The sequence below is a fragment of the Saccostrea cucullata genome, unplaced genomic scaffold (assembly GCF_032062105.1).
Source record: "Saccostrea cucullata isolate Sc308-1 unplaced genomic scaffold, CSIRO_AGI_Scuc_v1 ctg146, whole genome shotgun sequence".
NCBI classification, from domain to species: domain Eukaryota; kingdom Metazoa; phylum Mollusca; class Bivalvia; order Ostreida; family Ostreidae; genus Saccostrea; species Saccostrea cuccullata.
The window spans coordinates 823,231-835,883 of NW_026919274.1; the positions used below are offsets into that span (position 1 = coordinate 823,231).

General features: G+C 33.0%; 1 protein-coding gene across 5 annotated transcripts in view; it reads right to left on the reverse strand.

Moving 5' to 3' along the window:
• LOC134228380 (regulating synaptic membrane exocytosis protein 2-like) overlaps positions 1 to 12,653 on the reverse strand; it is a 35,530-nt gene that overhangs the window by 17,404 nt on the left and 5,473 nt on the right. For 3 of the 5 annotated variants that reach the window (XM_062710039.1, XM_062710033.1, XM_062710058.1), the window contains exons 3-5: positions 10,501 to 10,545; positions 7,578 to 8,209; positions 3,929 to 4,695 (exon numbers count right to left, since the gene is read on the reverse strand). In XM_062710039.1, the coding sequence (XP_062566023.1) occupies positions 3,929 to 4,695; positions 7,578 to 8,209; positions 10,501 to 10,545 (1,444 nt within the window). Of the gene's footprint in view, positions 1 to 2,146; positions 2,236 to 3,928; positions 4,696 to 7,577; positions 8,210 to 10,500; positions 10,546 to 12,653 lie in introns of all 5 variants that reach the window. The other 2 variants (XM_062710051.1, XM_062710046.1) reach the window with 2 other exon arrangements.

Sequence of the window (12,653 nt, forward strand, 5' to 3'; positions counted from 1 at the left end):
CCACAGTTATATATTCCAACACCAGCCAAAAAAAAATTCATCATATTCATCCTGAAAATGTGTCGCTAGCTTGTCAATTCTTTTTTTTCCCCTTTCAACAAGGAAGCTGTCTCTAGGAGTATAAAGAACGTTCATTTTCTTTTTTGCACTAAAGGACTAGCGTGAATCTGGAGGGGAATCAATCCCCCTATATCCGGGATCTTATTCCAGTCTATTTACACAATATTCCTTAATGTCAGGATTTTCCTGACAGCTGAAGATGATGGATGATCATAAGAATGCAGAATTGACCAAATCTGTCTATCAAACCAGAATGGATGACTAAATAAAGCATATAACTTATCCCACAGAGCTGTTTTCAAATCACACAGTCTCCAGTATCAATCTCCCTTTTTTTTTTAATGAAAGCCAACATTTTTTTTTATGTGCGAGGACTGAAAGAAAAATTCCAGTATTTGTGGACTTAATGCACTCCAAATGCATATTTTTAAAACTGAACGCTTTCAAGGAAAAAATACATAGGAAGAAGAAACAGTGTGACCTTATAATGCTAATCTTTATTAAAGTCCATTACAAATCTTCTAACTTGTCAAAGTTTACTTTCAACTAGGAGACTTTCTTAATGATGGGGCTAATTTCTAAAAACAATGTCCCATACTCTTTGTAAGCACCATGCATTACAAGTGATGCAAAACAAAACCCAATGGTATGCATGCTTCAAAGATGTCTCTGCTATTTAATGTGCAAATCAATAATGTTCTCGTGAATCGCCATCAATAATTAAATAGCTGTTCATATATTGTTATCAAAATTCCTCGACAATAGATTGCACAATATGTACAGTCTTTTTGGTCCAATGACTTAATTACATGCCATTTTACACTATGGATTTAGGTTTTCTTTAAAACAAGTCTTCTGTAACTTTGGTTATGTAATATTTCATGAATTCATGATTAGAACTTGAAATCTTTTATTGAATGTTCTTTGTACTAAAGTTCAACTTATTTATGTTATTTGCCAGAATGAGTATCATTTTGAATCTTGTGATGAAAGTGAATTATCTGCATAAAAAATGCATGTACTATAATAGTCATTTAAAGATGACAAATTTCTACACAAAAAGCTGCCAGAATCCAAATATTAAAGAGCTCCCTTCAGCATCTTCATTCCTGTACATAGAATTTGAATTTTAAAAGTAAAAAAAAAAGTACCAAAGTCCCTAAATACAATTTTCCTATGGGCAGGAAAGTTAGGTGTGTTGATAATTAAAGAGGCATTATCTTTAATACATACAAAAAACCTGAGATGGAACCACTCTGGTTCCAAATTATCTGGGTGAAAATGGTCTTAACAGATATATGTCTAAAGACGACATAATTTTACTAGCTGTTGATCAAAAATATGTAATTATCTTTTTAACATATAGCAGGGTACTTTGAACAAATTGTTTATAATTCCTTTCTTTTATCAAAACACTTTAATTAACCTAAAAACATTTCAGGTAATTAGAATCCAATTCCACAGAAAACATTTGTAATGTTAATTATTTCTTCGGGGGTCAAAACAGGAAAACCTATACCATCAAAGTACAAGTTATTGACCAATCAATGTAGAGCACGATCTCCAGCGTAAATCATCTCAAACGTCTAGACAATAAACAAGCACAAAGTGCATTTAAATTACAATCAAAAACAGCAAATTTTAATTACTATTGAAACAGCAATATCAGGATTTGACAGAAGGATTAACAGGTCATTCATGAACTTTTAATCTTCGTTGACAGAAACATGACTCCCCAATAAGTTTACTTTATGGCTCAATTAAGTTTCAACCTCATTAACCAATGAAAGGTGACAGATAGACATCTCTGAGACTTTGGGCCCTGTATATTACAGCCATGTGTCTGTTTTTCCCCCCAAATGAGGCAATATGATGAATTTTTTAAGAATACACAGAAATCAATAACTACATATGTCTCCTTATGCAGATTGTGTCTGGCTCAGCTTTTAGAAAAAAGCTATCATTCTGCAGTCAAGAGCAATACTCAGAAGCTGTAATATATATACGTGATAATGCATGGCAAGAGACAGCTGTACTCTACCCCCGCCAGACTACTTACAGACACACGGACAGCATGCAAACTCACCGACAGAAACTTTTTAATCTTAGCAGCTAATATCTCATCCTTTCTCCATCTTTCTTCTCCCATTTCTAATTCCCCTAAGCATACATTTGCTGTTGCCGGGGATATATATATATAACGGCCATATATTAGTAAGAACTCAAATTACATATAAACTTCTACGATATTTTCTTTTTTTTTTATATATTAGATAAGCCAGTTCTTAACAATTATTTAGGAAAAAAGTAATTTTTAGGAAGTATTTCATATTCTAGAAATTAGCAAAATTGACAAACATACTTCCATACTGGTTTAATAGTTAATTTTTGATGTCCACAAAAACCAAATTTGTGCTGAACTATAGACCAGATGCCATTAATTTTTGAAAGATGTGCAATACCTAAACCAGTTAGATCTATTTAAGATTGAAATCAAAACATTAATTTTCAAAATTATAGCACTGTATGTTCATTTTATACATACTACGATGAGTAAACCTACATAAACATGAATATAGAGAGGATGTATAGAGACAGTGCCTCACTTCCTATCCTTTTTTTTTAAATTCATAATTAAATATTTTTATCTTTGAAAAACATAAAAATTCTAAAGAATTCTCCTTAAATACGAGGGTCATTCAAAAAATACGTAGACAATGCGTCTCATCGTCATATAATTATTACAAGATTATGGATCAACACATTTTCGTAAACATATACATTTATTTTGTCGAAGTGTGAAGTTTCATTCCATTTCATTAAATAGAACTAAAGTTAGCCAAAATTTAAACCAACATGTTTTGTTACCACGGAGCACGTCAACCAACATTGTAACGTCAAAGATAACGTTGAAAAAGTTTGTCAAAATTATACTAATTTTCTTAATTTCAAACACGGTTTGTAGCGTCTTCTCCATTCAAAAAAGCATATCTATAACACTCAACACCTAGTTTGCGAACAATTGTACAAATATAGCTTTAATAAGGGTGTCATTGTTTTCAAATTTTCTAGTTTACCATGTAACTCTATTAATTCTGCAACAGTGAAGCAAACATCACGTTCAATGACGTTCCTAACTCTTTCGACAATATTTTTAACTTTAACCTGTTTCTTTGCAAACAATCCATCGTCCGATTCAAACACGCTACCACTCAAAAATTTTATTTTCCATTTAATACAAATACACAGATTATTTTTCATACAGATCCTGGTTAAATATAGAGAGGAATGTGAAGTATAATTTTAGCTACTTACTGCTCCGTGAGACGTCATGTTTGTTTGCTTTTTTTAATCAAGTCCATTTGTAGTTAGAAACTGATATCTTTTAAATGGAGCGACATATTACATAACCTGATTTCATTTTAATTAAAACAACAATACTTTATCAATACATGTAAATTTTATTTCGCTTCAGCTCCATTTATTAGAGGTATGGTTGTAAATACTATAAAGTGAAAATTAGTAAATTAAAAATTTTTGCTGTTCTAAATCCGTTGTAATTTTAATAAATATGAAGATACATTCCAATTTTTTTCCTCAAATTATTTGAATCTGTTGTTAAAACATTTGTACCAAATTTGGATATAATATGACGTTAAATAAAAAAGTTAGGACAAAAGTCTACGAACTTTTTGAATGACCCTCGTATAGAACTATTGACTAATATTAACTGTAAATTCTGTATATTGTTCTTTATTTTCCATCCAAATACCAGGGAAAAGTGATCAGCATGTACAGTATATCAAATAATGAAATTTAATAAATCTGTTCTTTCATACAACTTAAGTAAAAACTACAGAGTACCCACCTTTTTCACTGACGATGCTCTCACTCTCTTCCTCTCCTTCGTAACTAGAATTCTCCGGGGTGGATCTAATTTCGTCGTCGGAGCTACTGAGTGAGTGCTGTCTTTGTTTTTTGTTCCCCTTGCGGTGTTTATGGGGTTTAGGTGGGGGAGGCCTGGCACAGTCTGAGGGGTCAGAGCTCAGGGAATCGGCCCTCAGGTTCTCCATTTTCTTGCGATTGTTGTTGTTATTGTTCTTGGTTAAGTTTCTTCCCGCTGCTGCACTGGGATCAAGGTGTGAAGAGACACTGTGTGTGTAACTGTAAGATCCATTATTAGCACGCCCACTCTCGTCCTTTACTGTGGGGGACACGTTTCTCATTTTGTGACGGGAGGAGACACTGGGGGACCGCGGTGAGGGGGACTCCCCATGATACATGTCTATCCCCTCCTTCCCCTTCTCCCTCTCGGACGTAGTGGGTGACCTACGACTGGAACTAACCACGGGTGTCCGCTCTGGTCGCGACAATCGGCCACTCCCACTCCGATCCAGTTTCCCTGATGAGGGAGGTTGCATATTGTTGACTTTTGAGAGAGAAGAGTCTCTTGTTCGTCTCTTTTCACCGTCTAACATGTCTACACGCTCGCGTGAGCCACGTATTGTCTCTTTGTCTGCATAGTCATGGCCTTTCATGCCTTCCACCGGAGACTGCCTGTAGTGATCAGGGTCTTTGCTACGTTTATAGACTATGTCATGCTCACTTCGATGAGGGTCACGATGTCTTTCATCTCTGTAAATAAATATTCCATGTTGAAAATCATTCAAAAAAGTTATATTGTCTGTAACTGTACAGTTTATAACTGCATATTTTTTGACAGAGAAAAATATTTGGTACTAAAGTGGATTTTTGAATAACCAAATAAATGTAATTATGAACATTGCAAAAATGCAGAGACTGAGACTTCCTTTGTTATGAATAGGTTCACAAAAAGGGCATTTACACTAATGTATTTAATGACAACTTTATGAAAAAAAATCTTATTTATCTGAAGTCACTATAAGCTTTATTTATCCCTATTTTCTTTGGAACCTGTCCCTGAGTTTCCAGATAAGACAATTAAGTTCTATTGTACTGATCAAATAGGTGAATTATTTTAGAAAGAAATGCAACATACATGTATATACACATATTTGTATTATCATTTTCACATTTTGTCCATATTTAGACATAGTTTATGGTTGGAATTGCACAGAATGCTTGATCATAATTCCCCCCTGTTTTGTAATTTGTTTTTTGCTGCAGTTTTTTTTCCATAGTGAGACAAATGCTGCATATTGATCTGAGAGAAGAAGGTGTCATGAGAAACAGTTGCTTTAACCTTAAAAATCAATTTTATTATAGAATGCACACAGAAATGCACAGATAAAAAAAGGTAGAAAATTTATATTTGAATTCTTTTTCTTTGAAACTTTTTTTCCCATTCACTGATGTGATAAAAAAGAACCACAAGGGATTTGTTCTCCTTAACATACATATACATAAACAAGAGACATAATTTCATCTTCAGAGCCTGGCATTCTTTAGTAGCCAAATCTGTAGCCCGCCAATCCTACATATTATGTGTCTTTCTAATCAATCTCCTTATAATTACATGTACAAAAATTTTTTTATGCAATTATTTTTTTGAAATAGTATATTTTAGGGTTTAATGAGACACAAAGTCCAAACCATATAATGTAAACACCCCTCCCCCATTTTCCCAAAAGTGTCTACGTAAAATAAATAAACCACACGAAATGAAATGATCGTGATATTTTTGAGGATTTTTGCAAGACTATAATCAATGTTAGGGATTGACTCCATTCTTGGAAAGAAACCATGAAGCTATAAACTGCATCGGGGGAAATCATAAGACTTGGTCATTATAAGTGCAGTGTTATATTGATTTAGCTATTTTTACTCACGTTCTCTAACTTGATCTGCCACAACTGGGTTTATAACTATATGTTTTGTCAATGATTTACACCACAATGTGCTATATATCAGTTTGCTAAGCCATAGCTAAAACAAGTTACATAGGAATAGGGAACATTTGGTACCTAAAGATTATGTTCCTTATATTATTATGTTTTAAAAACTCCTCCCCATTTCTGCTGGGGTCATTTAGTCCCTAAGGAAAACCAAAGTATTAATTTAAAAACTGATGTCTGTGAAGCAAACGATTCTCAATATACTGAGTGCTCAGTCAATTTCTTCCTATGTCCAAATTAGACCTTGACCTTTGATTTTGTGACCTCCACATCAATGAGGGTCACTGGCTCCTTAAGCACTGTTAAGTTCCAGAACAAATGTATCAAAGTTAATATTTGCCAAGCAAAGTGTATAAAATATACTGGTAAAATAAAATACCTTTCTTTATTTTCATACCTTGTGTTTGTCTACTACCTCTTAAGGAAACAGCATACCAAGTATGATGACTGTCAAGCAAATAGTTCTGAAGATATTGGTGGCCAATATTTTCATTGTCCAGTTTGACCTTTGACCTTGTGGCCTCAAATAATTAGCGGTCTTCTACCCATAAAAGACAAGTGGTGTTTCAAATTTCAAGCTTGTCAATCAAAGTGTATTAAATATATATATACAGTTAAATAGCTTCCTATTTCTTGTTTGACTCTTGACCTTTGACCTTGTGTCCTCAAAATCAAAAGGAGTAATCTACTCCTAAAGGGGGAGCATAGTACTATCACATTTTTTTACTAGTTTTCTAAACATTTTAAAATTTTAATTTACGCAGTACAGTTAAGGTGCGCAATGGAAATATCGACTAAATTTTGTATTTAAAAATGTTCTCGGGATTAGTACATTATTTATATCGGATAATTGTAATTATGACTACATATGAGGACGATTATATTTTATATTTAGACTAGTCACGTGATGCGGCAGTCACGCGATATTAGCACATTGACTTGAAGTATTGATGTTACATATAAATATCACTAGTGCAAGGGCATAACCGATTTAAAAAGGTATATAATTATTTTCAATACACATTGTAGTTTCTAAAAAGGTATTCTGCAATTTCATTGTAAAAATTATACTTGTATGACCGAATTCTATATTTTTTTTGTCAAATGAAATAGATATAATTAAATTATTTTATATCAGGAAGCACTTTTCAGATATAAAATAGAAATTTAAAATTCTTATCCATTGTATGCCCTTGCACTAGATCGATTTATTAAGACCCCCCAAATTACCCTCCGATGTACTCGCATACAAATACACGGCAGTGTCAATTAAATACGTAATGTACAGAAAATATATTGTGTGAAGAAGACCTCATAGAATATCTGTAAAAAATATTTTAAATAGAGAATACATAAGGAAAATATTACTTGATCTGTCTCTCACTGCATACAAACTACGTCACGGGGTCATATTGACAAGTGTATTGCGATCAGTGACTTGTTTATAATTTTGATTTTAAAGACAAAACAACACGCTGTAGTAAGTTTTTATGTACATTTTAAAATTTTTCTGGTTAAATTTAGATAAACTCATTTTGTGGTATTTTAAAAAAAATAATTGAATGATGTCATAATATACCTTAACTGTGCTGCGTAGATTTTATATAAAAATAATTGTAAAAATAATTATCTGTCTACCACCTGAGATCTCTGGGCCCATCTCGTACTCGTTTATCAGGGTGAGTATCACGTCCCCTCTTCATGTCGTCTCGTGGTCCCCGCTCCCTCGATGGATCTCTGGATCGTGATGAACCCTCCCCCCTACCCATTCTATCACCATGTCGGAATTCTTGAGCAAATCTTCTATCTGTCTCTGACAGCCTTGTTTCACTGTAATGTCTTCTAGAAGCAGGAGAGCGATCGCGGTTTCGTCCCCGCTCAGTCCCTTGTCCATGTTCACGAAACTTCTCACCATCTTCAGGAGTCAACGCATATTGTTCATTATGTCTTCCTCGACCGTGTTGTTGTGAACTTCCTGTATCCAAAGATGTCTGTCTCCTAATGCCCTCCTTGGGATGAGGGTGTGGTCCCCTGGGTCCTGATTTGATATTTTCTTTGTCCGACCCCGATATGGTTCCATCTGCTTTCTTTTCGTAGATTTTTGGTCGTTTTTCATTAGGAGGACTAATTTCTGCCTTGATGGAGGCTGTGTCGCTCTCTGTCTGGGTGTCTAGACCTAGCTGGACTGGTTTAGCCATTCCCCCGTGGTACCAAGCCCCTGTTTTTGCCAGAAGATCCTGCTTCTTACGGCAAAGGTTACAGGACCACACAGTCTGTAAATATAGAATTGATAAGTGTGTAAAATTGAATTGGCATCAACAAATTTTTTCCATTGCAGAAAAAAAAGTCAAGTCTATTGCATAAGGCTGAAAAGTAGACAAATCTTAATTCAAAATGGTGCAAAAAATTATTAGTAATCAGACTCTCAGACCATGCATGTATTCTACAAATGAATTTCACATTTTAACAAATGCATAAATGAAAAAAGAAAAAGATAACAATAGAGGTCTATTTCAAAAAATCAACAATCAATGCAAATCTGTGAACATGGTATTAACAGAGAAATACCAGCGGTGGGATCAGATGCACAGAAGTAGTAAGCATACCCTGTTCTGAAATACAAATTTCGAGACTCTTATGATGAGAAAAGAATTGCTTTAATTACTGAAGTATTGTAAATGTGAAAATTTACATGAGCTCTTTAATGGGCTAATCAACACCGGTAGATAAAAACCATTTGCAAGGGGGTTATTTCAGGCACAAAAGCGGACAAAATTGAACATGACTTGAAAGTTAGAATTTTTACTTGTTTACATATATATACTTATCGAATAATAAAATATATTGTTGATACATTCTTGGAAATGTCTACTAATTAATTTTCCAAAAAAAAAATAAAAATAAAAAGGACAGATATGGGACAGTTTTCACTTCCTGGATCAATATTCAAGCACTTGAACAACTCCACTCCATGAAATGTCACTTGGCTTGTAAAACCATTACTTCTGGTACACTTTATTGGTGCTTTTACCTTCACCATTCTGACATTATGTGTTCTGTTCACTGCCTGCCACTCAGTGTGGGAGGTGAGAAGTGCTTGCTTTTATGTGACAGTGAATATTTTATTAGGGATCAGCCAATAAACTGTCATCCTCCCCCTCCTACTATTCCCTCGTGGATTGTATAATTCCTACTCAAAGTCTAATCCATTAAATAGTCAATTTTTACAAATATTACACAACATATAATTAGTACTTTTCCAATAGATATGGCTAATAATTTATTCCAGGATCTGAAATTTGTGTCCATCTTTTAAATCAAATTTGAATGCCTTTTCAATTGTGAATATCTTTTTAACAAAACATATAACACTATAATAAATTAACAGTGATTAATATACCAGTAACAACAACCAAAATTAGCTTAACGGATAAGGGTACGTCAACAATATTTTGTAACAATCATGTTTTAACTGTACACAATCATGTTTTAACTGTAAATCACTTTTTATCTCCATAATTACACTTGCACTCATATAATTGTATGATTAATGTTAATATTCAACAAGCTCGCGAAAATTTTGTCTTAAATTTCGCGAAAATATAGTGATCTACAATATGCAACAAACAGATTTTTTTCAAAATAATTAAAGATTTCAAAATAATTAAAGTATTCATCAAATATATATCAAATAAACAAAGAAATGCATACATAACTAACATTACATCAAACTCAAGTACTGAAAAACTTTGAAGACACTCTTCTCATGCATTGAAAAAAATCACAAAAAATCCATCTGTACTTTACTACAAATCACATATAAAACTATTTGCCATTTTACTAATTGTCTTTACAACTATTGCCCTTTAGAAGATATTAATGTGACATTTTCCACATCTTAAGTTTTAAGCATAGGACAGCTAGACACCAATTATAAGATCCGTTCCCTCAAATTACTGTAAAAATTATCATCCCCCAATTTCTTAATTCTAAATGTCAAACATTTCACTCATTTGTTGTAAAAACTTTCGCAAAGACTGTGTTTTTATATGATGAAGTACTGCTACATCTAGTGCATTCAATCCAGGTAGCTCGTTCGTTTTCTACATCTCTGAATCAAACAGCTGAATGCAAAAGTTTCATTAGATCCTGAACATGCCACATATCAGACAAACAAACACAATCATGTACCCATTTTTAAAACAAAGCATAACTAAATGTGAAAAAAATTGAAGAACTAAGAAATCTTGCATGTATATGCATGCAGTTATAATAACGGAATGTGTTCAATGGATATGAATTAGCATCTAGTTTTGTATTTGTTTCAATTCAGAAAAATGTTACGTATACAGCCAAATTTAACTCAAAAATACATGTAAACTAAAGATTTGAAATCATATATACTCCACATGAATGTTAGCATTTAATTATTTTTTTAATTTTTTTTTTTTTTGGAGTTAAATATTTCATTAATTGTATTAGTTAATGGGAATGAAAGGTTATGATGATCACACTGACCAATGAGAATTGACTTCAGTGAATACAACAGCCAATCGAAACTTACAGTTGGTGGATTGTTGACAGGGGGTGCAGTTTTATCATCCAATTTCTAACAGACAGGAAAAGAAAACATGGTCAAGTTCAAAGCAAAAATAGCTGAGTTAATAATTTTAATTATTACCAAAACTAAGTCTTTCATAAATATACTTAAAGACACATATATAATTTTGGAAGAAATATATCATAAAATAGATGTTGCAGGTATACATGCATATATAATTTGATCATGAAAAAAATATTTGCATCAATCTACATTAAATCAACGACGGCCGGTGCATTTATCTACTTGGGGGTGTGCAAGCGATGCAACATGAGAATTAAAAGAAGAAGACCCTCTGAGGCTATATTGCTCTCAATTTTCCGATGATCTTCCCCCGCACGGATCAATAGGAGGCATGGTATCCCCATCGACCCAGTAAAGCACGTAATTCCGCTTCCCTTTGTTATCTACATATAAGCTATTGATCTGTTCTCTCTGATGGAACCCACCGCTCTGAGATGCCATAATTAAGAGATATGCAACCACAAGTCATTTGGTGAAATTCTAAAATGTGCACCAGGTTTCTAAGCTTATTAATTGCACAAGCATTCAATAAACTTTATAGATGAGATGAAATGTATTGACCATATCATTTATATAAAAGCAAAAGAAAAAAAAAATTTGGCAATTTCATAACAAAAACATTTGAACATATTCAATAATGAACAACTCACATTACTGGTATGTTTCTTTACAATATATAAAATTATATCCAGATATGACTTTCCAAAACACCAATCATTAAATAGGTATATTAACAAAGAATACACAAAGAAAAGTAAAAGCAAATTAGTTCAACAGTTGATTCACTGTAAATTAATGGACTTGTACATGCAGGCCATTTTTTGGTGTTGTGTAATATTTGACTGCTGAGAGTATTTTTTTTCATGAGATAGCAAAAAGATTTCGCAAAATCACAAAATACAGCACATTATAACAGGCTGTAGGAAGAAATTTCAGTTTAGGTGGGCATAACCTAATAATTTCTGTGGGGGGACCAAATATTTTTCAGTTTGCGAGTCACACTAAGATATCAAGTAGATATACAGTATACAAGAGTATCTTCAGTGGGTTGTTTAAATTTTCATCTTTGTTACATTCATTGATGATGTGACATTGGTCTATCTGCACTTTCAGAGGAGTGCATCTAAGTAAACAAGAACAGCTTGCCAATAAAACCCTTACAAACAAACACCACCAAATGTTACACCAGAAATCACAATCTCAATGTTATTTGAATGCATATCAAATCTGAAAAAGGGGAAGGTCATACTAAATCAACATAATAAACTTGCACTGTTTCTATGAAAAATGTATCACTTGATTAATGCTAAAATTGATCAGTATGGTTATCTTTCATGAACAAATGTATCTATATATATATATATATGCAATTACCTTGTACATGTAAATATAAAATTTGTGCAATTAATTCAGAAAACATGAACATCCCAGTAAGTTTTTATTTAAATTGATTGACATTTTTTCACAAACATTTTGAAGTACAAAAGCAAAGAGTTCCACAAATGTATGTGAAAACAGACCCCAGAGTGACAACAGTTTTGAGTGAAACCGATCAATAAAAAAATTGCAAATAAGTATAGTCAAATTAAGTCTGCAATGTGGTCTCTGCCTGATTTCACATTATTCAAATGTCACATAAATAGTCTAAAATTATATCATATAGTCGTAGATGCCGATTATAAGTTTAATGCGATGGAGCAATGCCAGATATGATCATGTGCCTCTGAGTGTTTGCACAGTAAGCTATACAGCATAAGCATGACAGGTATTGATTGAATTCTTCTGACGATGTCCAAAGCTACACCAAACAGTCATTGTGAATGTAAATAACTGCAGTCTATGAAAACAGCCAATAACTCAAACTTGCAGAAGTTTCATAATGAATTTCTGCAACTGTACAGATCACCATGGAAGGATCAAAACAAAGAATGTTTTTTGCAACAACGAGAAATTCTATACCATAGCAAATGTTTATAAGTAGAAGAATCTAGAAAATCAAGATTCCCTAATTATGTTAATTAAAGAGCTAGGTTTCCATTGTGCATAAAGTGACCCTATCCATAAACCAATTAATTAGCTGTCACTTTTTATCC